The sequence below is a fragment of the Strigops habroptila genome, chromosome 16, assembly GCF_004027225.2.
Source record: "Strigops habroptila isolate Jane chromosome 16, bStrHab1.2.pri, whole genome shotgun sequence".
NCBI lineage: Eukaryota > Metazoa > Chordata > Aves > Psittaciformes > Psittacidae > Strigops > Strigops habroptila.
Genome location: NC_044292.2, coordinates 4,472,313 through 4,500,121, shown reverse-complemented (window position 1 = coordinate 4,500,121; position 27,809 = coordinate 4,472,313). Strand labels below are relative to the sequence as shown.

Sequence of the window (27,809 nt, the reverse complement as noted above, 5' to 3'; positions counted from 1 at the left end):
TCCCATCACTCACTATTGCACTGTTTCTTGTCTCTTATGTTGGAGAGGTTTTTGGATGGGTAACCTGAATGGAAAGGACTCAGATGGTAATGTCTGGAATAGTCACAGCAGAAAGCTGTTGGCTTAATTACAGGTACTGGAACTTTGCTGTTTTAGAAAGGAAACCCACAGTTTAGTCTGCTGAGAAGCCCTAGGGAGGGAAGAGATGATGAACATGCATGTTCTTCAAACTCTGCTTACTCAGGCTCCTGTGGTGGTGTCAGGGCATTTGGGAGGTGGAAACAGAAAGAATACAAACCATCTTTGCATCCCCTGTGACCCAAAAAGAGTCCCTGAGCAGTGGCTGTCTCTTTGCTTCCCTGTAGGAGATGATGCTTCTTCCTGATTTAAAGGAAAGATCTTTTCAAAGCTGTCTGGGGTGTTGTGGAACCTTCCTCATGAACACCATGTTCTAGTAGCTGCTGACTGCAGGTAGCTATAGCAGGTAGACTGTCTTAGCAGGTAGCTATAATAAAAACCTTTGCATCAGTCAGCTTTGCAAGACTTGCTGGACTTCTGCATTGTGTGGCTGTGTACTCTGTATGCAAGATCAATCTGTTTCAGAGTTATGGGGAGCAGGGGGAAGTCCTGTGTAGAGTTGCAAACTGTGTTCAGTTACTTCACTTTTGAGGGCAGAATACCTTTGAGAACTTACTGTATAAACCTAAATAACAAGAAGAGCAAGGCTTTAGGTCTGACTTTGATTATCTGAAATGAAGCTTATTGGTGGGCAGAATCTTCTCAAGCAAAGAAAGCTTAAATGCTTTTTTACTGCTCTTCCCAAAAGTTCCAGTATTGGACTGATGTCAGACTAAACTGCCTAGAAAGCCACAAGTGTCCCTATGCAAACTGACTGGGATCTTTTGTGTGGTGCTCCGCCTTGAAAACAGGATAGATGCTTGATATGTAAAGGAAGAGATTCCATTTGCTTTGCACAAACTTTCCTTCTAGTATCCTTCCTCAAACTGATGTTGAAGTTGTCATGGATATTCCAATTGCAGTATTTCCATGTTCCAGCACTGAGCCTGTTGATGTAACTGTAGATGGTGAGCTGGGAGGTTTTTTGGAAGTTGATGATTTGGGAGAAATATTCTTGTTGCTGGGTGTAAAGATGGACTGCTCCATATGAGACTTAATCTTGGGAGTCTGGATGATTATGCCAAGGTGGCCCAGAGTAAAAATTTATGTGCTTTCAGATGCGATCTGAAGAGGTGACACTTTGAGCTGTTCACCACTAAAAAGCCAATACAAATCTGTCTATTGAGCCCATATATCCTGTCTCTTCAGCAATATATGGTTCAGAGCATGACTCTCTCCTAACCAGTTGTTCTAGTTGCCTGTGCTGAAGCAACTGATGTGAACTGTTACTTCATACTCATTTCTAATGAAGAGGTATTACCATTATGTAAAGTAGCAGTGTTGGACCTAATCATACCCATTTGCTTCCTTGCTCAGATCAAATAATTGAGGTGCAGCTTAATTTTGGTACACAGGAGATGATGAGGAAGCCACTTAAAGTATGATTTGATTTACAGAGATTAAGCTAGTGAAACTGTGGCTTAGGAATGTATTTGAGTGTGTCCCCGTAAGACTAAGGCACAAATTCCACTCCTTGCCATTTGAACCAGCCACTCCGGACACTAAGCAGTAGTGAAACAACTGTGAACAGGGCTGTAGGTGCAAGTCTTGGTCATGCTTTTTGGCAAAAAACCCTTGTTCTGTATTACCACAACTGTTATTTCCAGGAAAAAGTTGCTCTTGGATATCTGGCCACCTGACAATGCAGATGCCCTGAAGGCAGCATGTGTATTCCTGCAGCCACAGTTTGTATCATGTGCTTTAATCCATTTCATTTTGGCGTATTCTGCACTTTCAAATCCGGCTTGTCTAGTTGTGCTTTTGTAGGGATCAAACTTGAAGCAGTCAGGTTAGAAAGGCTTTTGAAACTGCCATGTTATGTGAAGCCTTTTGGTGGATGATATAAGAATCCAGCTGAAGCTGTGGTCACTGCCTATCTCAAACCACCAGAGCCATTTCCAAGGACACTTTCAGGTAATGGTGAAAGCAAAGCATTGCGTCACGCAGAGCCTGCACCCAACTGTAGGCTTCACTGATATGTACAATGTCTCTTCCTAATTATGGTATGTCCAAGGTCAATCAGATTTAAACACAGAGTCCAACCATGTCATTAAACTTTTTTGGCTAATGACAAGTCAGAAATGTAGTGAGGCACCATCCCAGAGTGCTGTGCTCTGGGGAGGTGCTGTGTGTGTTCCAGTAAAGCTGGCACTGTGAGTTGTCTCTTGTGTAATCTGTCTGCCAGGAATATCCTCTTAGTTCAGCACTTTGAGAGTGCTGTGAGGTGGCTCCTTGTGTGTATTCCTGGCTGTGGAGGGTTTACCTTCCTAACCAGACTGATGGTGTGGTTTCAGTGTTGATGAATGTCTCAGTGCTAGTCTGTTGTGTGTTTATCTGGCTCTTTCTTTGGGTTTTTGCTCATATAACCAATGTTTGAGTTAGAGCTTCTGGCAGCTGCCTCAGAAATGAGGTGAACAGCATCTTTCTAGAGACTGGCAATGGGTTGGGTCAGGCAGAGTGCACTGTGTTGGCTTCTCTTTGCTTGATATTATCTAACCATTTACAGGTTAGATAGAAGCAGCTTTCCATATTTACTGCTAATCAGTGGATGGATGGGGATCCATACTTAATCCCAGGCTGAAGCAAAACAAAAAGTGTGTGCATGGTAATCGACATAGCATTTAGATTCTGCAAATGTTGTATTGGATCCATGTTTCATAGCTGGTTTTTGTGAGCTGCTTGTACCTTGTACTTTGGTGCTAGCTGTCTTGTCCTCTGTGGATGCTTGCCCCAAGCTCTAGCAGATGAAGTTTGATGCCTCTAAAAAGCATGGAGGAAGAGCAGAAAACCATCCTTCCCCACCCAAAACCTCAGGATGGCAGATCCGCTGACCCTCAGGAAAGCTAATGGGTCTGCATAGGTAAGATAAAGTGACTTTCTCAGAGGTACTGGGAGCAGGGTGGGCCAGAGCAAGGTGCTTCTACATTCTCCCTGGTTAGATGGTGCAGATGGCATTGCAGAACATCAGTTGCCTGTTTGGTTTGTTTCCAGTGGAAGCCCATTCTACACTACAGTGCGGCTGCTCTCCCTAATGGTTTCAGTGTTGTGAAAGTTACTGTCTCTTGCCCTGATGTGTGCAGTGCCAGTAAATCCACTTCAGAGCACTGTTGACTGACCCTTGATACACTTCTGTGATGAACTCCTGTGCCTCGGTAACAGGACTGGGCTTGATCATGTCTAAAAATGTGTTGTATAAGAAACTCATGGTGATCCTGAACTCTGTCTGCAAAGAACAGACTGTACTGGGCAGACAAGGAATGCCAATGCTGTTTTCCTTTCTCTGCTGGCTGGATTGCAAGCCATTTATACCCAAATGTTCTGGAGATGTTCTGCCATGGTATGACTCTGCTTCCTTTCTTCTAAGGGAGATCCCTGGGAAACTCTTTTCCTTCTGGAGACTTGGAGGGGAAGAAAGAGGGAATTGGAAGCTGAAGGAGGGATATTATGGACTTGAGCAAGCCAAGGTGCTTGGCTACACTGGGATAGCAAGTCTGGATTTGTCTGGACTCCTCACCTCAACTTGCTGTTGCAGCAGTTGGAGAAGAGAAATTGCATCTCCTGGCTATGTTGTTGGATTTGGAAAGGGTTTTTCCACAGCTTTTGTTATGTTCTAAGGGTTGTTGTTCCCAGATCAAGCTTGAATAGAAAACATAAGGCTGCTGCCAGCTTTCTGTCACAGACACCTTTTATCTTGCATTCATCTCATCGAAGCAGATGCTGCTTTCATTTCTTCCACTATTTTGCTACAAGACTAAAATTACCAGCCCTTTGATGCAGGGAAAGAAATTGTATTTCAAAGCAAAGTACCTTGTTAACTTTGATAATAAAACTGTTGTTTTTATCTTGAAGGTAATTGTGTTCCTTTGAAACCAATCTGAGGTTGGAAGCTCCTGAACCCTGCTTGCTCTAAGCTAACATGCAGATCTCTCTTTGCTGGGAGCATCAGTGGCTGTTCTTTTTGGGTGGGAGGTATAGATGAAGCTGAGCTGCTCAAGGTCCACCCTGCCCTCCCTACCCTTCCTGCCTTCAAAGACTTGTACCGAGCATGAGGTTCATATGAACATCCAGCTTCTGGCTTTCATCTTTCACTTAAAAAGATGAGACCTGTTCCTGTAAGGTGCAACACTTGTGAAGCGGTGATGGGGCTAAGCTGCTTGCTCTGGGAGGATTGTTTCCGAGGGGGATGCTGAAGCATGCCTGCCCTCATAGGGAGGGCAACTGGTGGATAAGGCTGAGCCACAGCATTGCTCATGTAGCAGGTGGCTTTGGAGAATGAAGAATTCCTAAAGGCCATGGCTGGCTAGCAGTCTGGACATGGAAGAAAAGATGTTGCTGGCATCATTTAACATGTTACAAGAACTATCTGATGCAGCAAAGGTGTATCTGATATGCAGTTTATGGGTCCCAGATCTCATTGAGAGTAGGGGCCGAGAGAAATACCTCCTGGGAAATGGTAGAAGCCAGATGCTTCTGGAGATGAATTGCAGAAGGCTTTTCTTTGGAAGTGGCTGTTTTCATGTCTGCCTAATCCTACTGAAACCACCAGACTTAAAGCCTCCTGTGGCCTTCCTCTTTGCTTACAGGCAGGTGCTGGAGGCATTGAAGAATAAGAATCTGACAGGGTTTTGGTTAGGAAGCCTAAACTTGATTTCAAGACTCTGTCATGACTGTGTGATGCATGTGTAGGGGTTGACCTCTAAAAACAGGCTTTTGCTAAATGTACAGAATGGTTTCCTCAACAGTATGAAAAAAATCACTTCCTCAGTGACTCAACTGTCTCCTGTTGTGAGGTTTTTGTCTTCAGTGGTGACACCTCAGTCTCCGCAGCCCTCGGGACAGGAAGGACCTGAATCTATAGTTGGAGCTGTGAAAGATCTACTGGGTCTTCATACACAAGGATGTAACTTTGCTTTGCTTTTCCAATGTTTAACAAGCCTGTGATGAAGAGATGTGGGTGAACTTTGTAGAGGAATGCTGAGTTTTACCATGGGGCAAGGTAAGGCAAAAAGACCTGTGAACTAAATCTGTGCTTATTGCTTAACTTGCTGTCAGTAAGAGGGCAATAACAGGTAGTACAAGAGGCTGAACTACATTAACTTCTTTGGGGTTTATTTGACCTGAGGTTTAACACTAAATTCAACCTGGAACTGGAATGACTTGAACAGAGAGGAAGATGAATAATCTTAAGTATAAGGAGAAGTTTTGTCACCATGAGGCTTGTCAAGCATTGGAACAGGTTTGCCCTGGTGTACAGTCTGGTTTTTGTAAGTTTATGAGGTTAAACTGGATAAAGCTGTGAGTAACCTATTCTGACCCTGCTTCGAGGGGGAGATGGGACTAGAGACCTCCTGAGGTCCTTTCCAGCCTGAATCAATCTGTGATTCTATGAAGTAAGTTTGCATAGGAATCTTGCTCTGGTATTATCAGAGGAGTTTCTGGAAGTAGGCAGGCTGCTTTATTAGTTGGTAGACAACAAGACTGATCATCTGCAACAGCCAGGCTGGAATCTGAGTTTTTTGGTTGTTTCCCTGCTTGTTGAAGTAACTCTCATAACCAATTTCTGTGAAACAAATCGCCTTGGAACACAGAAGAGATGAAATACTTGTTTCAAGTCTCAGCATCACTCCTAAAAGGAAGTTGTTCTTTACTTTAATCAAACATTTGTGTAAAAAATAAGGGCTGGACAATGGAGCTAACTCTTGCTAGTTGCTTGTCCCTTCTGGGATGCTGGAATAACGTGGTAGGATCCCTCTGTTATGTCTCTCCTTTCTCAGGGAGCAGTGAAGGACCAAGATGGCAGACAGTCCATTGACCAAGCAGCTTCCTTCTGCCTTCTGAATTTATAGGTAGGAGCAGCATCCTGAATTGTGTCCTTAAAAGGTGTTTAGGATGTGTGGGAATGATTAACAAGGCAAATGATGTTTCTGCTCAGTATTGTAGGAAACAGTTCATATCCCTTAAATCCACAGGATGCCAGATCTGAGTTGCAAGGTATAAGTAAGATCATTGAAATGTAGCTTTGGAAGATGGTTTCCTTACCAAGCACTTCTGCCCAAGGCCTTAGCAGCCCTGCTGTCTACCTTCCAGGTTTACTACATGATGTTTACTAAGACAATATATAAAACAGTTGCTAAACTGCAGAGCTTCTAGGCATGGCACTTAGTTTGACTGCTTGATGTTAACCCCTTCTCTAAAGAGGGATGTGACTCTTATGGCAGTTCAAAGGAGCACAGTTAATGTTCTCTCTTGACCTGGTGGTGAAAGGGTGGAGGGAAACTTGGTGCACAGGCTGAGGCAGGCTGCAATTTTGAGCTGGTGGAAGGAAAGAGCTTGGGGAGAAGTTGTGCTGCTTGTTACTACTGCATCCTTCTCTGCTCTTTTTTTCTGTTTCAAGCTCTGTATAGACTGGGTTATGCTACAGCACTGGTCATGGGTGGAAAGACATGCTAGCTATGCACAGATCCTGAACAGCATTAAGCCTCAGGGTTATAGAATGAATTTTCTAGGTCTCATGATTTGATTGTCATAGTATCTGATGAGGCAGAAAAGACTCAGTCAGGAAACTCATTAGTTCATGGCTGAGGGGCTTATTTCTTCCCTGAAAAATAGCAGCAAGCTTGCATGGCCGGATGGGAGTCTTCCTACATCCATCCTACTGACTGGCGGGCTTGCTGTGACTAAACACAGTCTGTAAAAGGGAGGATGAGAAGGGTGAACTTGAAGTGGAACATGATGTTGAATGTGAGGAGGAGGATGCCAGCCAAGCTGCTGAGGATGCAAATGTAAATAAATTGTAAAAGTAGAGGAGAAAGAAAAGCTAACCTTTGCTTCCTTAAATGTCAGGGACAAGGCAGCTTTCTGTGAGGAGGAAGTGAATACTGTCCTGCTGGTATCAAGGTGCTGGGCCTTAGAATTTCCTCCTCAGCAGCAGGCAGTTTGGGGGGTGTCCTCTGTGGTCCTGTTGTTCACCTTCTCTTCCTGTGATGCAGTAATAAGTGTGTAACAACACTTTCATTGACCTCCTACTCTCCCAAAAAGCATTTCTCCTGCCCCACATGGCAGTTGACAGTGGTATTGCTGCCCATCAAATGAGGGAAATGCAGATCCAAGGAAAGTGATGTGCTGGGGCTTCCCACTGAGTGACAATGAAGCAGGGATGGATGTAGCTTCAGTTCTGCACCAGAAGGCTCTGATTTTGCTGTGACTGTATGTGCTGCTCTGCCCTTGTTTGCAGAGAACAGGGTTCTGTTTGTGGTGCTGTAAGAGTCCAACGCTCTGCTTGGGGGGAGCACAGAGATACTGTTGCAATGGACCAAGAATTATCTGTTACTAGTACTCAGCCCAGATTTCAACTAGGCTTTTTCCATAGTGCTGATGAGTGGTACCAGACACTTGCACAACTTCCCCTCTGTGATGTATTTGATGTAGATACATGTACTGAAGCTTCAGACACAATAAACCTATTTGAGGGCAAGAGGCTGAGTAATCTGGTGCTTGGCAGCTGCTCTGCTGTGGGGTTTTTTGCTTTACTGTTAGCAGTACTTGTGACATCTCTGGAAAGAGGAAGGAGGCGGCTCTAGCAGAGCAACCTTAATGTTAAAAGAGCTCGAACTGCTGTGGTTTTCCTGAGAGAAGGAATCCTGCTGGATTTTACAAGCCTCCTGACAGTATACTGTATTGCTTCTAGGAGCAGGGATTGAAATCCTCACGATCTGCTGAGTACCTTACATTTTTCAAGCCATCTGTTTGAGAAGACACTGCTTTTTCAGGTCTATAATACACAAATCTATGCAACTCTAATACTGGAAGGGCTCAATTCCTGTTCTCATGCATTAGTATTACTAATACTCTCAAGTATTAGTACTTGGGGTGTACTAGGTGACTTCATTGAACTCCTGATGGGCTCTGTGTTTATGGAGCTGGTGTGCATTGCCTTATTCTGCCCACTGAAAGCAGCACAGCAGCTATCCAGGAAAAAAATAGGACTTCTAAACTCGCATTTCCAGCAATTGGAATACCATAGTTCTACTCAAGCCCATGACAAGCCCAGCTATGTTGCTTCCCCCATTCCTTCAAACACACAGCATGTGAGAGAGGCTTCCTAAAAACTTGCTTCCAGGCCAAGGACAGCTGAAACAGGAGGCTGACCTGTGAACTGGCAGAGCATAGCACAAGATACAGCTCTACAAGTGTCTTTGCTCTGCCCTGCTGTCTCCTAGGAAGGAGATGGGAGTTTTGGTGGGTGACTGCTGAGAACTTTAAAATGGATTGCTTTTAATCCAGCTGCTGCTAGCATTAAACCACAGTAATGCGTTAACTGTTTCAAGGGGAAAGCAGCGTTTTGTTACCAAAACCTTTGTCCTGATGGCTTGTGGTGTTGGCCAATCTTGCAGCATAGCAAAAAAGCACTTTTGATACAGGAATGGAAACTCTGGATAGAGGTAGAAACATCAAGCTTCATTCTTTCCACCCACTGCTCCCCTTCCCACCTACTGATTGTCAGACAAAACTAATGAATTGAGGTACTGAAACGGACTTGAGGGATTGACACTGAGCTGTGTAGGCTGCAAATTACTAAGTGGGGAAATAACTAAAAGCAGGGAGTTCTAATGCAAGAGGGTGGCTCATGATGGATTATGTGGGCTTCTTAAATGCAAATATCCCTGAACATAAGCATCTACTATTTAAAATTTATGGTGGCTTAATTGTGGAGGAAATGCCTTTCTAAATGCAGCCTATCTTCGGATGTTTGGCTTCAGTGCTGGAGGGAAGGAGGCAGGAACATTAGGCAGGCATGGTAATTTGGTCAGGTGCTGGCTTGATTCTACAGACACCAATGCTGAGCAGTTTACTGCTCCTCCTGTTGAATGGCTTCCGGAGGGTAGTGACTGACAAAGTAATTGCTGCTTGCTTCTTCTCCTCTTGTGAGCTGGGGCACATGCCTCCAGCACAGGGCAGTGAAACAGCTTGGGGAAAAACATCATCTGGATTAGTTCCCTGAATCCATCTTCAGTGTGATTGCACTAATAACCGCATTGGTACAGCAGTGTGAGGGAGTGGGAAGGGCTGGAGGAAGAGAACATGGTAACTAATAGGCTGTGGTTTTCATGGCTCTAGAACAAGGCCTGAGCTGATGCTCATCCTCTGGTCCAGCTGGTAACTACAGTGAGAGGGTAGCCTGTCCTGCTTCCCCTGCTCCTCCCTGCTTCCAGATGAGTTTTAAACAGAAGCTTCTGAGTAGCTGAACAACAGTCACTGTGTTTTGAAATACTTCTGAATGGGAAGCTAAAGCAGACCGGTGCCATGGTTTTAACTTCGTCAGGTCAGGGACCTGTTTAGTCCTTTGTTCCCATTAGTTTTCCTGACATTGCTTGAACCATCTGTTGATAGCTCTGTAACCTAGATTTTAAGGCACAGTTCAAAGGCAGACTTTCTAAATGCTTGCTTCCTCAAGTTTTTTGAGGCTGGACTAAGAGCCCTGGAAGATCCTGGAGCTTCATCCTGAGTAGCCATCTAACCTACAGGTCCTGAAGAGAAGCTCATGTGAGACATTCCATGCTGGCTGCGTTAGCATTTGGCTGTCTTGGAGTTGCTAAGCATCCACAAGATGAAATGACAACCCCATTCTCTGAGAGAGCCCTTATCAAAGGGCAGTACTATATGGTATCTGTACAGAAGCCTCAGTATAATCCTTGGTTATAGAAGAATTTAACTTCTTTTAAATTTAAAGAACTGGGCTGTTCTTTAAGAATGTGTGGCAGTAGAAAAGCAGCGTGGAGTTGGCTGCTAAAGGACAGGGAAGTTGTAAGACAAGTCCTGTTAGACAGTGTTCTTGGTACTTCAGTCCCATGAACTAGTCTTTCAAGTGCAGCTTGTTTATAGAGCTGGGGTTTTCTGTTCACAATGTGCCAAGCACGGATTGCAACCTTACAGGGATGTGGGGCATCCTCTGGAAGCTTGTTTACATGCAGAGTCTCAGTAACACGAGGAAAAATGAACCGAAGGTGGTTGGACAGGTACAAAGGGATAAGAAAGGGGAACCTCTGGGCAAGGTGAATAAAGGATGCAATGTGACCTTCCTTCCTGGTACCTAGGAGACTGACTTCCCTTAGTACTTAGTCAGCAAGCAGGTCACAGAGCCATCTCTTGAGTGCATGTAAAGAAATCATGTAAAACTGAAAAGACTGCTTTTTGCAGGTGACTTCTGCAGTTGGCATGTCTAAACTAGACTAGTTTGTTTCTCCCTGGAATAAGCTCTCTGAGACACAAGTGCCTTCTCCTTAGGGCAAAGACTCTAGTGAAGCAACCTGGGAGCAGCCTTCCCTAACAGTCTTAATTTTATATAAGCAAACTCCATTCCCAGAAAATGGATTCTTGCCACAAGCAATGAGCAAAAGCATCACTTGGCTTAGACTGGAAGTGGTACCAAGAGGTAAAAAAAATGACTATGCCAAATGTGACCAGTGTGATGAGAACTCCATGTGTGGGAAACATGTCTTGCCTGGTCTGGAAGATACTTTGACCTAGCACTGCTGTGTTCTCCAAGCAGGTATCTGCATGCTTCAGCATGCAGAGAACTTGCCGTGCTGGTGGAACATGTTGTAGCTGGAGTGCTATAGCCTCCCATAAGCTACTCAAACCACTGCAATCAGCTGTAAACAGCTTGCACTGCAGAATGGCTGTGCTAGTGGTGTGCAAAGCACTTTGAGGATAGGGCTGTACATAAGGGTATAGTAATTGTACTAACTCACTAGTTTTCCTTCAGGCTCTCCGTCTGCAGTGGCTGCATGGCTTTGTGCCCCTGCTGTCGTATTTCCCTGTACTTTCTCACAGTGTCAGTCTTCCTGCTCCTATAACGCTCCGTACAGGCACTGTCTCAGCTCAGACCTAACTACAGGTGCTTGGCCATTTCCCCCAAAAGAATCTGTCTGGAGTGCTGATCTGTGGTTCAAAGCTGAACTTTACAGGCCTGATCATCAGCAATACGTCCCCACTATAGCTTGTCCACAACTTGTGCATTAAAAACAAGTGATGTCCGCAATCCATTTGTATGTATTGTTAACTTCAGAGCCACAGGCAAGCGGTTACGCTGCCAGCCAAGCTGACTATCACCTGAGCATATGATAGTCTATTTTGTGGCACCCAGCATGGTTGAGATGGTGATTTCTACCTGGAACCCAAGTTCATTGAGTCAGTGTTCTACACTTGTGATCATGGCGCGTAAATACTTGCTAGAATAGAGTTTAAATTTGCTGCTGGAAAATAGCACTTCACCAGTTGGCTACAGACAAATGCTCTAGACCAGCAGGAAGTGAGAGAGGACAAAGGGGAGAGGTGTAAGGAAGGTCAGTGCTGCAGCTGTGGGACATGGAAAGGGACTAGCAAATCTCAGTACAGAGTTATCACTTCTATGTGGGATGGTTAAGTTAGGGCTCCATCATGCCTTATGGGGAAGAGCTTCAGTTGCTGGCTTTCTGGTCTGTTCAGTCAGCTTCCTACTCACTGTGCACACTTTACTATGGCTTCTTTTGGGCCCAATTGTCAACTTAGGAACTCTCTTTATGCCATGTAATACTGTTTACTCTGCAGTAAAGGTGCCTGTCTGCCTGTGAGGCGGTGTTCTGCAATGTTAGGGATGTGTGTTTGGGGTAAATTTGTTGTACAACTAGCATGTTGGGAACCCAGAGCAAATGGCTTAACTCCTGCTAACATCTGGATATGACATTACCAATAAATGCACTGTTCTTAGCCAAAGTCTCATTGTCCTGATTTGAACACATTACTCATAAGTGGCAGAGTCTGTGGAAGAACACGTTTGACTCTGGTTCTGAAGACTTATAAGGGAAGAGTCTGTCACTTTAAGTACAGAGTTTGAGTGAAAAGGAGAACTTAACTCCAAATGTTTGATTTTAAGACTCAGTGCCCACCAAAGATGGCATTGCCAGAGACATCCTAGAGCAATCTGCTTCTAAGAAGCTATTTTAAAGAGCCTTGAGGAGACATTGTGTCTGGTCTTTAGCATGCAGTTGCATTCCTAAGGTACCTGGGAGCTGCCTTACACAGAGCTGTGGAGAGTCTAATGACCTTTCTGAAACATCCACTAAACTTCCTCTATGAGGGAAACCAGCCCAAGTTCACTCTTCCATTTAAAGAAATATTGTAGCTTCTCTGCAGCCAAAATTGCCACTTGTAACTAGTCTTTAACAAGAGGGCTCTCTGGTGGTAACTTGTGAACTCCTTTTGTCTGAGTTGCTTCCATCATTGCAAATACTTTGCAAAGTAACCTCTTGTGTTCCTTAGTATTTTCTGCTAGGTCATGCAGTGCTGCAGTGAACGGGAACTGCCTGGGTAGGTGGGCAGTGGAAGCTTAAGTTGGTTTCTAGTAAGTGCTGAGTTGAAGATGGGTGGTGGTTGTTACTTCAGGTTTTAGTTTACTCGGGTGTGCTGCTCTACGTATCTTGAGTGCTTTGCTTTGGAGAACCAGACACTCCACACCTAGTGTAAGAGGGCTTGCTGCCTTCATCACCCTGCCTGGCAACACTGCACAAGTAGCTCGGAAACTTCTGCAGTCCGAGTTATCCCAAAGAGAGGAGTGTTGGAGTGCTCTATTGGTACAGACAAGCTGATTCTTAGTGGTTACAAGTCCTAGCAGCATTGTATGATGACGTGCTCTTGGCTTCCTTGGACAGAAGCCTTTTCTTGTAGGTCTCGGGTGGGCGTGCTTGTGCGAGCTGCCTCATGTACAGAGGAGCAGAGCTCTTGGTGTCTGCTTAGTAGATGAATGAGGCTGCTTAATGAGGCAGCTTACCTTTTGTAGTGTAGGTAAATCAAGCATTGCTAAATAAATACTAAATGTCTTGTTTTCACCATCCCTGGTGTACCTTGAGCAGTTTCTTATCAGAGCCTCGTACACTGCTGGAGGATTTTCCTTTTTGCTGCTTGCTGGGACATATGCCATCTTGCTTAATTCTCCTTGCCCAACCTCTTGTGCTCTCAGTGAGTGCAGTTTCACTTTCTGTGGAGGCCACACAGCCCTGCCAGCAGCTCAACCTGCTGATCCAAACCACGTCTGCTCTTCAGTAGGTGGGGCTGAGGAAGCTCTCCCTGTGGCAACCTTCTGTGTGTGGCACAAGATAGCAGTGAGGCTGTTGGCTGTCAAAACCAATGCTGTGCACTGGGGTTGCCTGCCCAGCCCTGATCTAAGCAGAATTGCAACACTCAAACTAGTTCTAACCATGTTGTTAGTGCAGTTGTTCCTGTCATCCCTTCCATAGCTGCTTGGTCTCTGCTAACACAGCACTGGGAAACTCCAACAGCATAGGTGAGCTGGCTCTTTTCCCAAGGCTTGATCAGTATTTAGTGGGGTGGGCAGGGTGCTAAGGCCAGAATGCTGGCAAACTGATAGCATAAATGCTGGGTGGAGTGTCACAGCCTTATGTGACCAGCTTCTGCAATAACCAGAAATACTCAGTCCAAGGCAGGTGTGTATTTGTGATGCTAAGAATTAACAGCAGAGAAAATTGAGTGTCCTGGTCCTTTGAGGCTAAAATTTGAATGCTATTTGAGGCATACAAGTTCTTCTCTCTCCACCCCAGTTGTTTTGTAGCATTGCTGATCCATCTTGGCTTTTAGCTTGGTTTTACAGGTCTGTATGATCAAGGGATTTGTTTCTAGCGCCACAAAGGGAGGAAGGGGAAAACCTCTGGTGGTGAAGCAGCTTCTAAAATCGTGTTCAAGAAGGGCTGGAATTGTGAAGGATGTTTGTGGGGAGTCATAACAACATGCAGGTTGTGCACGTACCTGAAGGATGTGAAAGGTGACCCCAGGTAAGCTGCTGCCAGCAGGTTAGTCAGTAAGGTAGGAGTAGTGTAGCTCCTTTGTTGGCTGGTGGGATGAACATGTAGCCCAAGTACATGGACCACGTTTACTTTTTACTGGAAAAATCATGGAAACCTGAGCAAAACTACAGTTGTCGTTTAGTATATTTATTAGTATTGTCTGAGATCCTGTAGTTCAGCTTTCCAAAGCTGTAAGCAAGGAAATACCCATGTCCAGAACATATATTTCCTTCTCCTGAGGTGTGTTCAAGACTGGAAATCTTCATGTTAGGGCATGATTCATTGTCTGTTGAGCACCCGGAGTATGCCAGGGTGTTTAAAGGTCTGGTCTCAGTGTAGCAGCACACTCAATGTTATGGAGGGGAAAACAGAACCACAGTAAACTGCCTTGAAGAAATAGAGAAAAAATTGGATCAGGAATCAAGGTATTTCAGAGCCCTCATGTATTTTTGGAATTGATATTCCAGATGGGTGTCCTGTAGGTGTTGAGCTGCAGAGCAAGGGAGGACCTGTGAAGAGTCATTGGTTTTCTGAACTGAAGTTATCAAACTTCTTGTGACTGAAGTGTTTCTGGTCCTTATTTCTGGTGAAGTTTGTAACTGAAGAAGAATGTTTTGCCAGCATCCAGCCTCCAGAACACAGATGTTTTCATGGCTAAGTGCCTCACAGTGCTTTAACAACTGCAGGCATCTTGCAGTAAGTTTGGGAATTTTTTTGCCCCTCCTTGTTTTGGAGAGATGCTTCTAAGAACTCTGCTCTGGATCTTTCAGTTGGGAACCATCAGTGCTGTACTATGCCTCTGGTAGCACTTTGGCAGCTCAGGGTTTGTGTTGATTACTGGAACCAGCAGTAACAGGGGCTCCTGAATGGCAAGGACTAATACTTTGCCTTGTGTGCAGATGCTGGACCAAGACTTTAGGGGCTCTTGCTGCTGTGCAAGTTGCTTCCAAGTGGAGCTGAGAATCTGCACAGCAGCCTATTAAAATTCTTACATCACTTTGGGATGTAGGTACCTGAACTAACCTCCCACTGAGTGATATAACTTGCATGGGAACAGCCTTTTGGCTTCAGATAAAACAGTGAGGGCATCTTGGGTGAGTATTCTTTTGGCTTAAGTTCACTGTATTGATAGCTTGGATTTCTAGTGTGTGTTTGGATGAGGTGAATGGGTTCGAATAGGTAGGAATGAGGTGAATTGTCTGGGAGCAGTAAGGAGCCTTGTTTTGAATGTGAATAACTTTAGCTGTGTGAGTTTAGTCTCATGTTGTCAAGGTTTTAGGGGACACTAGGGAAGTAATTGAAATCAAGATTTAGTTGTTTGGTTCATACTGGGGGACAAAACATTCTGCTGTGGATAGTTGAGACCACTACCTGCATGACATCTGCCTCGCTGGGTTCTTGGCTGCAGCCTGAGGTTCACTGCAAGCTGGCTCTGTTCTGTGGTACACAACACTGTGAACTAAATCAAGGTGACTGCCTCAGCTGGAGGGGTCTGTGGTAGGCAGTTATTTTGCCTGGTTCATCTCAATGTGTGAACAGAAGTAGGACACCAGCTCTGCTTTGCCATATATATTCTTTGGAGCTGTGTTCTCCCTATTCAGCAGCAGGGACTTCAACATCTGCCTCTGAAATGTCTTTGCTGTCTCCTGCCTTGCTCTATTTGCAACAAGCAGTTGTTTAGAAACCTGGCATATCTCTCTAGTATGGCAAATTGCCTGCTTGCTCAGAACAGCTAAACTGAGGGAGATCTAATTCTCCCTGAAAATAGCAGTGAATATTTGTTTGCCTGAGACACTCTTATAATTTTGTTCCAAAGCTTTTAAGCCTAGAGGTGAACAAAAGAACTGAAAATAGCATGGGAGCAAAACAGAGTGTCATGGGGATGAGCTTGTGTTTACAAAGCAGAGCAGAATTGCAGCAAGCCTGAGCTGTTGATAATGCCAGATAAAAGCACTTTCAGTGCTTACACTTGTACTTCAACCTGTAACAGCTCAAAGGCTTTGAAGCAGCTAATTCCCTCTCCTATCTTTTCATTTATGGCTGGCTGTGTCTCATATCAAGCTGCCTAAGGCATTAAGCCATTCATTGAAGAGGGAGAGCTTTCCTGTATCTGTCCTGCTGAGTGAGAGTACCTGTATTGTCTTGTGCATGATGAGGCTTTTCCTTTTGAAGACTGAGGGTGTAATTGTGCTTCCTGACTGTAGGGCAAGGTGCCACTCTGCAGTTCTAGACCAGTGCCAGGGACAGTGGAGCCAGCTCTGAGCAGGAATTGTTGCCTTGCCCTAATAAGGAGCTATGTTGCACTTTGATCTTGGCATAAGGAGCTCAGCATCAGACCTGCTCTCACTCTAACCTACCCCTCTGTTCCAGTCTTTGCCTTTCCCCCTTCTCTGCTTTATTCTAGCTGTTGTCCTTCATCTAGTGTTAATAGTTTGCTTGGGAAAGTGTCATAACTAATACAAGGTGCTTGTGTTCAGGAGGAGCTGCTTTCTCTCTGGTGCAGGCAGTGAGAGGTATCCCTATCCCATGCGCTTCGGAAGTCCCTGTTGTCCTTCACTGTGGTGATTCCCTTTCTGGTGCAGCTGCCTTGAGAGAAATATGCTGAAGCTTTTGTTGGCAAAAGAGAGCAAGCCATAAGGAATGAGGCATTGTTTTGCTAACGGAGAGCACAGAATAGTGTTCTCTTACTTCTCTTGAGCATTTTGTGCTTCAGAGCAGTCTGCACCAATACTCCTGCAGTCTGCTTTGGTTCTAGCTTCCTGTGGAGTGTTCTCATGCATACTGTACAGCGCTCAGGAAATCTCTGCCTCCCTCCTGACAATGTTTTGCTGCTTTATCCTAATCAAAGATCCAACAGCTGAATTTGCCTGTACATTCCAAACTGTGCTTTAGCCAGTGCCTTGCTGACAGCCTTTGTTTGACAGTTTCTGTGTTGGGATATAACTTTTGAAGACCCTCGGGCATTTTTCCCTCCCTATTTAAAAAGAAGGAAGGAAAAGTAGTCTTTCTCTTAAGAACTACAAGACCTGAGCTCACAGTTCCAATGGCATACCCTGGACTAGCAGTAAAAACCTGTTAGGAAGCTGGTGAATTGCTCCCTAACCTAGGGCATACATGAGCCTTCCCTGTCACCTTCTAGCTGAAGCCTTGCTTCTTATGTCCAGTAACCTTATTTTTAAACCAGATATGATTCATGCTCTATTTTCTATGCCAGATGAGGTCCTTGGTTGTGAGTGCTGGGAGTGCAGCTGGCAGGAGCCCTGCACGATTGCCTCACTTCAGGAAATGTTAAAATAACACTTTTTTTTCTTAGAAAGCTGGTTCCCTCCCCTCCCACTTCTCATTCTCCTAATAGCTGCCCCCAGTTTGGCAGCTGCCTTAGAGGCTTGTTTGTGTTGCTGAGTGAGAGCAGAGACACTTTGGTGGATGCAGCACTGGAGGAGAGGTACATGAAGTGAGCTAGTACTATCTGTAGCCAAGCTGGCTTCAGCTTTTTAGAGATTTCTCTGAAATTCGGAAGGAAAACTGCAGAACTGTAAGAAACATCTTGCTCCTCCCCCTGGATCCTGTTTTTGAAGCTGGGGATTTTTTCCTTTTGGAGAAGAGAAGCTGCCCCGATTTGAAGCTACTCATTCAAGACACAGCAAACAGCAGGTTTATTTGCTCTCGACTGCAGTAATTCAGTGGTGCCAGTAGTGCCTGCAGCTGCTGGAATGGGCATCCCTCAAGGCTGGACCCAGCAGGTTTTGTCTGCTGCTTTGCACTCAGGCCTCTAAGGTACTTAGCAGAGCTTTAGAGGGTTGCAGAGGATGCTCAAACCTGTCTCAATGGCTGCTAGCTGCTTTGCCAGCTGCTCTGTGGAAGGTTTGTAACTCTCCAGATGGAGAAGCTTTCATTTTTATTGCCTGGCTCTTACCTTGTTTGATCACTGCTATGGGAAGATAGTTTGTGTTCAATGCTTTGCTTCTCTTTTGGAACTGTTTGTGCTGAGGGAAGAAAATTATGGCTGGATAACAACAGACAATACTTGTGCGTGTCTTTGCAGTATGTAGGCTTTATTATTGGGGATGCTTACACCCTAGAGGTTCCTGAAGAACTACTAGTCAGCTGTAGCATGTTACTACGGTGTCCAAAGACAATGCAATTGTCAACTCAGGTCTATATTTGAGAAATTGAAGCTGTTGGGACTCCTATTAAATGCCTTTTGTGTTTTGGCCCTGTTGTGGATAGCTATAGAGATGGCTTTGGCAGGAGAAATTCTCTGTGGTGGTTGAAAGAGCTGGAGCAGAGAACACCAGTGGGCAGCCTGGGCCTTCACTGGGATGTCTTGTGGTATGAATTAGGGCAGGGAGACCAGGCAGAATTATGTGTATACAAGACCCTGTTTTCAGTCCTCCTGCCAGTGAAGACAACCAAGGCAAACTTCAGTCTGAAGCATTACTGTGTGCTGGGTTCTGAGTCTTCTGCCTTGAATAAACTCTTTTCTTGAATTTTTCTGGATGACATAGAGGTGATCATGATATAAAAGCAAGGTTTTGGAGGCAGCCTAAGTACAAATGTGCTCTCAAGGTTTAGTGATGCAGTAATAAGAAGCAGTGCATAGAGATGATGAGCTCTGGCTGAATCTGTACATTCCTTAGAAGCAGAAATTCAAGTGCCTTTCTGAAGGGGACATTAGAAACTTTGTACCTATCGTTTTGATTTATATGCTATCTCTGCTATGTCAGGCATACTGCATAACTGGCGTGCATTACCCTGCTGTGCTGATGGAAAGGAAGGATGACTTGTCAGGATAAACAGATTAAAGCAGAGCTCTGTAAATGTTACATACAAGGCTGTGTATGCTGATGGTTAACTCTTTCCTTGTTTTTCTTTCCATCCATTAGGCAATACTGACTGGTGCACGTCTTGACAGAGTGTCCTGGCAACCTGTTATAGGGCTGAATGCCAGCAGGAGCAGCGGGCTAAATCCATGAGCCTATAAATAGGCAAAATCAGAACACACCATGGGTCAGAAGGTCACAGGTGGGATAAAGACTGTGGATATGAGGGACCCTGTATACAGGCCACTGAAACAGGAACTCCAAGGACTCGACTACAGCAAACCCACACGCCTGGATTTGCTACTGGACATGCCTCCGGTGTCCTATGAAGTGCAGTTACTGCATTCATGGAACAACGATGATCGCTCGCTGAACGTGTTTGTGAAAGAGGATGACAAACTCATATTTCACCGGCATCCGGTGGCTCAGAGTACAGATGCCATCAGAGGCAAAGTGGGATATACCCGAGGGCTCCACGTGTGGCAGATCACGTGGGCAATGAGGCAGCGAGGCACACATGCTGTGGTCGGGGTGGCGACAGCAGATGCCCCTTTGCATTCAGTAGGGTACACGACGCTGGTAGGAAATAACCACGAATCTTGGGGCTGGGACCTTGGACGCAACAGACTGTACCACGATGGCAAGAACCAGCCAAGTAAAACCTACCCTGCCTTCTTAGAACCAGATGAAACTTTCATTGTGCCGGATTCTTTCCTGGTGGTTCTGGACATGGATGATGGGACACTGAGCTTCATTGTAGATGGGCAATACATGGGTGTTGCCTTTCGAGGACTCAAAGGGAAAAAGCTATATCCAGTGGTAAGCGCAGTGTGGGGACACTGTGAAATACGGATGTGCTACTTGAATGGACTTGACCGTGAGTACAACTTCCTGTATTAGTTCTAACAGCACAGATCCTTGTGCTACTGAAGTGCAGGCTTACTAGACCATCCTGGGGAGGGTTTCCATTTTTCTAGAGAGGGGAGGACTTCATATTGGCAGAAGGATTGCTGGATGCAGCTCTGAATCCTTAATGGATAATTCAAACAGTTTGGCTGTACACATGTACTGTTCCCAAGGCACTACAGGGAGTAAGTAGGGCTTGGGGAGGTAGTAGGGTTCGAGAAGGTGATGCCAGCTATCTATCTAGAGATGACAAGCCTTCTTATTTTGCTACCAAAGTATCAGCAGGAATGTCCTTACAGTTGCACTATTGGGGGTGTAATCCTGGTGTCCCTTCATAGGAGACACTAAGGGACAATCCTCTTCCTCAAATGGCTAATGAAGGGACTTTTAAAATCCATTGCAGGCCAGAGTGGAAAGATGTGTCCCTCTCTAAGGAAACAGGAATCTCATCTTTCAAAAAAGTAGCTCATTTCTCTGCTCCTTTCAGGGCAGGGTGTGCTCATTTCTCATGTGGGGCTGGATGTTGTAGCCAGCCCAACTTGCATGCCAGGCCTTTTACTAATAGGGGCATCAATCTTTTTAAGTTTAGTAAAAAATTTGGCTGTCCAAATGTGCTAAAGTCTGTTATCTCTCATAGTCAGAAGTTCCCGTGGGGCCAGACTGTGACTCAGTCCTCTGGGTTAGGGTGGAGGAGAGAGGTGAAGGAAGTGGATTAAAATCTGGATTTATGATGTTAGTGAAATAAATCTGGCTGTATTGATATGAAAAGAGCAGTGTTTCCCCTGCATTCCAGAACAGTGTCTGCCCAAAGGCTGTGACATACTGGGCTCTGATGTGTGCTTAGAACATGTTCTAGTGCTGGGCCAGCAATGGCGAACCCCTGGCACTGATGGCATGAGCTACAACAAAGCTGACAGTGGGCACCAGGAAAACTGAGCTGTCAGAACACCCAGGAAAGCCTTGCAAAGGGATGGGAGCAAAAGTGCTTTGAGAAATACGCTTCAACTCGGCAAGACCAAACAGCAGAGCTCTTGGCAGAGCATTTTCTCACCAAGAGAAGGAAACCCAGCTCGTTGTGCCACACCAGCTTACAGAATGGCAGCAGCTCCAGTATCCAGGGGTTTCTGAAGGGTCAAAGCCAAAATCTGCAGCTCCCCTCAAAGCCAGCAAGTCTGTGGAGCTGTTGGCACAGAACTGCGCTTAGCAAGGAAATGGCCACCTCCAGTATTGGATTTGGTTGTAATGTGCTCTCAGCATAGGAGTGAATTGTGGGCATAAGGCCAGGAATGACGGGATGCTATTTTGGCACAGATAGAAAGAAGGTGTCTGGCTCTAACCACTTCTGAGCATTCAATAGCAACACTGTCCAGTGATTGTAGTGGTTGTGAATGGAAAGAGGTCAGATAAGTGTGTGCTTTCTCTTTTTGGTCTTGAGGCCTCCCGTCAGACAGGGTTATCAGTGCAAACTAGATGAGGACAAAGTTCTTGTCCTTAATCTCTGTGGAAAGAAGATCCTCTCCTTTTAAGGCCATTAAACTGGAATGTGTTTGTTATGCTAATGTCTATAGGCTTTGTACATCAGGGCCCCTTGTCTTCTGGGATGCTGGCTAGACAATGCCTCTGTCCCAGCTATCTCCATATGGAGCAGGAGGGATTGGGACAGACTTTGAATACAGTGTATTTGTATCCCAGTGGTTTAAGAGTAAGCTGCATTGGGAAGTGCCAAAGGAGCGCTGCCAGTAACAGGCTTCTCTGGCAGTATTGCAGCCAGAGCTGAGACGTGCAGTCCAGCAGCCGAGACCTGTCCCTGCAGAAGAGGCAGCATGGATCCTGAAGTAGGTCATGAGCAGGCAAGACCTTGGGCTGAGTGTAGCCCAGCCTTGATTTCACTTGTGGCACAGAATGTGTGTGACGCATGGTGGGGCTTGGGGAGCAACAGCACTGCCCTGAGGGATCTGCTGGCTCTCCACTCAGCTATCAGTGCGGAAGAGGGGTGCGTATAGAGGTGATTCCTCAGAATAATCAATGCCTGAAGCACTGGGGAAACTTTGGAGAACTGCTAGAAAAAACATTCCACTGCAGCTTCCCCTGGAGCAGGTAACAGCTTGTGATCCACAGCAGGGAAGGAAAGGGGGGAATAGGGCATTAGTTCAGCCCTGGCTGCTAATTTGAGGAGGAGACAGCTCAATTCAAGCATGCATTTCCTGACTCTGTTACCAAGTCTCTCCTCAGCTAACAAACTCTCCTTCTCACAGACTTCTTGCCAAAAATGAGATGAAAATTAGCTTTTTCCACTTCTCATTGGAAGTGTTTTCTACATGGAGCAGTCTGACTGTTTAGTTTTTCAGGAGTGGCCTGATCAGAGGCTACTGACAACACTTCTGCTTCAGCTTTTCAATGTTAGCTGTTTGGTATCTTTGAACCTGGAAGGGAAGAACTTGTGTCCACTTTATCGATGGAATGAATTCTGGTGAAAAATGTAGTAACATGACTATGCTCAGAGAAAACAAAGCTTTCCCTGTGTCTCAGCTGTTGAAAACAGTTATATGAACAGGCAGATTAATTTGGCTTGTATAGTGGAAGCTAAAGCTATTGGCATCTGCCGAGGTTCTTGAAAACTGCAGCTTTTCAGCCAAACTCTTCCACTCCTGTGGATGTCTTTAGGTGTGTCTGCTTAGCTCAAGATGTCTGCATAGGAAGCTTTCTAATGGTGCGTGTTGAGCCCTCAGGCTGTTCGAAGGATGTCCAGGTATCTGCTTAATTTGGGATGTCTTTGTGTTAGCCCTCTCCTGGAGGAGGAGAAACCCCTTAGGCTTGAGCAGTGTGTTGTGTAAAGGTGAGCTTGGACAGACACGGTGACAGAAGCTGTGAGAAACTAATCTGTATCTTCCTTCTGTGCAGCTGTGATGTGTTAACTCTGGCTTTGACCTTAGCCCCCTGTATGTTGTGAATGACGTTTCAGCATCAAAGGGCCCCATGTGCCATTCCTGAAAAACTAGTATTATCTTGTTCAGTGTTTGTAAGTACAGGATGCAAAAAGGATAGCCAAAGGCTTGTCTCTTTCCCAGGTTTGACACAGGAGGGAATCCTCTAATGGAAAATGTCACAATACAAGTAGTGATGTGAAGCTTTGACAGATGTCTTTGGTATTCATGGGAAGCATGTAGCACAAGCGAAGGGGTTCACAGCTGTTATCCTACTATATGAGACAAATCATGGTACTTTCTGGGTATCCATACCACTTGGTGCTGTCAGACTGTGCACTGCAGTCTCTTACCTCAGTGAATCTTTTAATAAGGTTTACTATAGTAAGAGGCACAAGCTAGAAGATGTATTCTGACTTGAATGACTGGTATTGCAGAGGGGAACTTCCACTAGGGGTTTATAATGTAACTTGTGGGTTGGTATGTTAATGTCTTGGGTCTTTTTCCCCAGCTGAACCACTGCCTTTGATGGACTTGTGTCGGCGAGCTGTGAGGCTTGCTCTGGGCAAGGAAAGACTGAATGAGATCCCTACACTGCCACTGCCAGCCTCCCTCAAGAGTTACCTGCTCTACCAATGACCTTCGTGTTCAAGGATGGAGAGTTGGAACCAAGGCAAAAATACCAGAGCTGACCCACTGAGCAATGGGCTCTCCACCCTCGTGTCATCGCTACTGTTGGAACTTCTTGGCCAAAGTATTCCTGCCACTGCTTAAGTCTCCATGTGCCCTTATTGGCAAGCTCTCAAGTAATCCTTGTTTCACAACTGAGTGTGGTGTTCTTGGGAAGTCTCTTCCCCAGCATGCTTACAAAAGGAACATTTACAGAAGCTCTGTGCTTCCCTGCTTCTCCTGAGGAAAAGCTATGCTGCATCCTTTGGGTTGTAGAGCTTAGGAGGGAATGATTTTTCTGTACCAGCTCAAGGGAAGAACATAATTTGGGGAAAGGGAAGGCATTAGGAGTGGAAATGTTAAAACCAGGTTCGAAGAACGGAAAGGCGTGTGGTGGCCAGCAGAGTTGGGAAGAGTCTGGAATACCGAGAATTAATTGCTGAGTTTTTAAAAACCAAAAAGAAATATTAAAAGAATCCAACCCCAGGCCCTGAAACACCAAAACCAAGAACCCTTCCACCAGGACACTTTGTAATTTGGAGATGGTGGTTATGTCAGTGATGTCTGTATCTCTGCCAGGACTTCTCACTATGTTCTGATGTTATTTCATAGGTGAATCCTGTGTTCTTGTTTAGCACCATTGCTTTCTCAGTTCTCCTGCTCCATTCTCTGTTCTGCTGCCTCTTAGGGGGTTTGAGCTGATTGAGCAGCTATACTGTGTCTTCACCTGCCCTCTTCTTTCTGACTTAAAACTGCAGGTTTTAGTCTGGGATCAGGGGTCCCTTGCTGATGTGAGCACAGAGAAGGGATGAACTTCCCCTCAATAGGTTGACACAGGCTGTATGAGCTGAGATTTATTACACAGCTATACATCCTGTGATTTTATATCTGCCTTCCATACAGCCTGTTCCATGTTAAGGCTTTAGAGAAACATACTAAGGTGTTTCTCTGATGGCTCTGCCAGGGAATTCTCTTCTTAGATAAGCTGCTTAGAGGCATCCAAACCAGGCTTTGTTCTGTCATAGACCATTGGCGTAATATCCACTTAACTATGCAGCAGAGTAGTTCTCTCTGTTTCCTGCTTGTGGGTGGGAGTTCTCCCAGAGGAGGTGGCAGTAGTGTGGCTGCGAAAGTCCCCTCAGCAGATGAGAAATCCAGGTGATTGCTGCAGGATGTAACTTGTGAGACTTTACCAGGAGCCAGTGGGGTGATCTTCAGGCACAGCAAGAAGAAACTGAACCTCTCCAGAGCGGAGGGTGGGGACAGGAGAGAACTGCAATAAACAGGACGAGCAATTCAGGCAAAATCAGCACATCCCAAATAGATTCTCACCTCAGTAGCCAAGTAAAGAGGATGACACTCCTTTACTAGCAGGAGCTGCTCTCTTGACCTCTCCACAGGTTACTATGCTGCCTTTCTGGGGTTATTTTGCACATTTCTTTGTCTTGAAAAATGTTTGTGTGGTTGGTTGGTTTTTTTTTTTGTTTCGCTCTTGAGTTATCCCTTCAGTTCCGTGTAGGTACAAATGAGTTTAGTTGTTGAAAATGTTAATATATATATTTGTGGTGTTATGTACAAGAACATGTTTTAAACAGCTGCTGTAGGGTACCTTTTTTAAAATAAACTACTTGCATAGTATATTTTTTAAAGCACAGATTTGGTGCCAAGACTGGGTGGGGTGTGATGTGCCCCTTTTTTAATCTAATATTATATGATTTTTTTTTTTAATGTAGGGGTTTGTACTAGTTTCTGTTACAGGGTGGGACACAAGAATATTCAGTGTGTGGAGCCCTGCTTGGTTGCCTTCAACTTGAACCAGTGTCTTCCAGAACTCTAGGGAAGTAGCTGTGTTCTTCCTACTTCTAATGCTCTTCATGCTCCCTTGTTTCCATCTCTTGTCACCTCACCAGTACATTGGTTTGTACAGTTTTAAATCTTGACTTTCTATTTTATGACTGTAGATAATACTCAGTAACCTAATAAACTTTATTAAATATTACTTGATGCTGGTTTTTATTTGTGTGACTTGAATGGAGTTCTCTGTATCTAGTTTCTACATGGTGAGCTTATTCCCAAGAAAGCAGCTCATTCAGGTAAAGCAGGAGCTGTTGTGGCCTTGATTCTACTTGGAAGAATAACAACTTAAAGCTGGCACCTAAAAGGTGGAGGTCAAGCTGCAGCTACTGGTGCAGGGTGGTAGGGGATGGTAAGCTCAGATTTTAACAGCTCTAATAGCTACTCCTGATGGGAGTTGGATAAAAGCTGTGATGAGACACAGCCCTGGTTTCCTAACTGAACTTGGTTTACAACTGACTTACTAAAGCCATACTCCCTTTTCTTCACATAGATGGAAGTAGGTTCAATAGACAGGGCTCTGCTGTCTTCATGCATTGGGCAGGTTGGCAAATTTCACTCCTAGATTACAGCAAACAACTTTCCTTTTTTCTCCAGGAAAAGCAGCTCCTATGAAAACAAATCAATAACCTATTTGTGTTGATACCAGACTGTCCTTTTTGTAGGGAAGGAAGTGGATAAAAGAAAGCAAGATAAAATGGTGAGGGCTAAAGGGATCGATAGCCCATAGAAGCGTAGTGAGCCCATAGAGCAGAGTGAATTACAGAAGGTGCTGTGGCAGGTTAAGCTGAGTGTTGGGAGAGTCATTCTTGTATCATGTGTGCTTGAAAAGTGGTAGATTGATTTCAGTGTGTTCTGGGTAACTTCTTGAGGTCATGAACTTGATTTAGCTCAAGTCACTTGATACTAGTTTTCAGTCACTCCCTACCCACTGTTATAAAATGCTGTGTTTTCATACACTGAGATCTGTTTGCACAAGAGACTTCATTCCTGGGCTGTGAGGAGATGGAGATTACGTTGTGGAGTACAAAGTGTTCACTTGCTGATTGTCCCTTCAGTCTTCTCCACCACCAACCTGTGCAGTACAGAGATGCTCTCAAACCCTATCAGCAGTGAGGTTAAGCCTCCCCAAACTGGAAGTGAGATGACTTGGTACTTCTGTCAATTATGACAGAGGATTTAATTCCCTCTCCTGTCGACATGCTTTTTTGTCTTCCCTGCAGCTACCAACTTGTATGTGGAAACCGAATGCTTTAATCAGTTCAAACACTACAACATGTGAGGCTCAACTCAAGCTCAGAGATATACTTACAGACTACCTTATAAGGGTACTGGGTGAGGAGAACTTAATAAAAAAAGCAAGTGGTTTCTTGTCTTTGTCTCTAGTCAGGGCAAGCATTCTGTGAATGTTGGATGGCTTAAGCTTGTTTTTTCCCCACAATGTAGAAGACAGTGTTTGTAAAGCCTAAGCCTAAACATGCGGCATATTGAATAATCATTTTTGGTTTGCTGATGCAGTGGAGGATTTCAGTGGAACACTTACTTTCTGGCTCTGTGCGAACAAGGCCAGCTTCTCCTTTCCTTTCAGGGGAAGGCTGCCTCTGCTTTGCGGGGAGTGTGGCTGAAGGGGTTCTTGGAGGCTGCAGAAGGTGGGGCGGGTGCAGAAGACTGAGAAATTAGTTCATGCTCAGCTCCAGACACCCAAACAGGCTTGTGTTCCAGCTGCATGGAATATTTGAAACAAATGACCTGCTCAGGGCTGGGAGCCTGCGGTGTTTATGTACAGTGCCATGGTAACAGTGGAGGAAGTCATGAGATGGGGATTGGACCTGCTGGAATCAACAAATGATATCACAGATTAGCAAGTCTTAATGAATCAGTGGCTCCCTGCTTCCCCTGCTAGTGCCTGTGTTCAACCACTGGCATGTGGCAGGCAGACCCACTCCTTTTTGAGCAGCATTAAAAACTGCTAGTCCTACTTGTATCAGGGCCTCCTCAAAAACCAAGCTCGTTATCCTGGCCAGCATCTCATCTGCCTGCTGTTGCTGACTAATCACGTTTATGCACATGGAACTGCTCCTATATTTTATAGGAGGCTTCTGGCCTTGTCAGTTTGCCTGCTGTTGACTTGCTGGTGATCCAGAAGTGCCATGGCAATTCTGCAGGGAATCTTCGCATCCTGATGCTCCAGACAAGCAGTCGCTTTTGTGTACTTCTGGAAGTTGAGCTTTGGCACAAGCAATTCAAGTCTAGAAATGCGTGCAAGGGGGAGAGTGTTCAGTGGGAGTTCAGTAGCTGTCATATCAGTTCTATGTCATTACTTTAGTCTTGCCACGAGTCCTTTCAAAAGAAAAGCCTGTCTCGGGTGCAGGTTACATTCCTGTGCAGCATATCTGTGCCAGCAGACATACCTGCTGTGGGTCTTGGTTGGAGCTATGACATTGTCAAGACAGAAGGACTTTGGGGAGATGGAACAGTTGCCAATTCTCTCCATGTGCAGAACTAACAATTTACTTCTGAGCTCAAACAACTTCCCTGTTGGAGCCTACATGTCAGTCTGTACCTGTCAAGTCCTTTGCCAGTTCCAGCACAAGGCAATTTTCCCTTTCCCTGTGCCT

At 45.1% G+C, this 27,809-nt stretch overlaps 1 protein-coding gene across 4 annotated transcripts in view; it reads left to right on the top strand.

The window, feature by feature from the left end:
• Positions 1 to 25,336, top strand: part of SPSB1 (splA/ryanodine receptor domain and SOCS box containing 1) — a 34,509-nt gene extending 9,173 nt beyond the window's left edge. The window contains exons 1-3 of one of the 4 annotated variants that reach the window (XM_030507701.1): positions 4,558 to 5,173; positions 18,902 to 19,715; positions 23,180 to 25,336. In XM_030507701.1, coding sequence (XP_030363561.1) covers positions 19,022 to 19,715; positions 23,180 to 23,307 — 822 coding nt within the window. In that variant the 5' untranslated portion in view covers positions 4,558 to 5,173; positions 18,902 to 19,021 and the 3' untranslated portion in view covers positions 23,308 to 25,336. Of the gene's footprint in view, positions 1 to 4,557; positions 5,174 to 6,003; positions 6,024 to 14,953; positions 15,110 to 18,901; positions 19,716 to 23,179 lie in introns of those variants that run through there. The other 3 variants (XM_030507702.1, XM_030507703.1, XM_030507699.1) reach the window with 3 other exon arrangements.
• Positions 25,337 to 27,809: the final 2,473 nt, after the last annotated feature.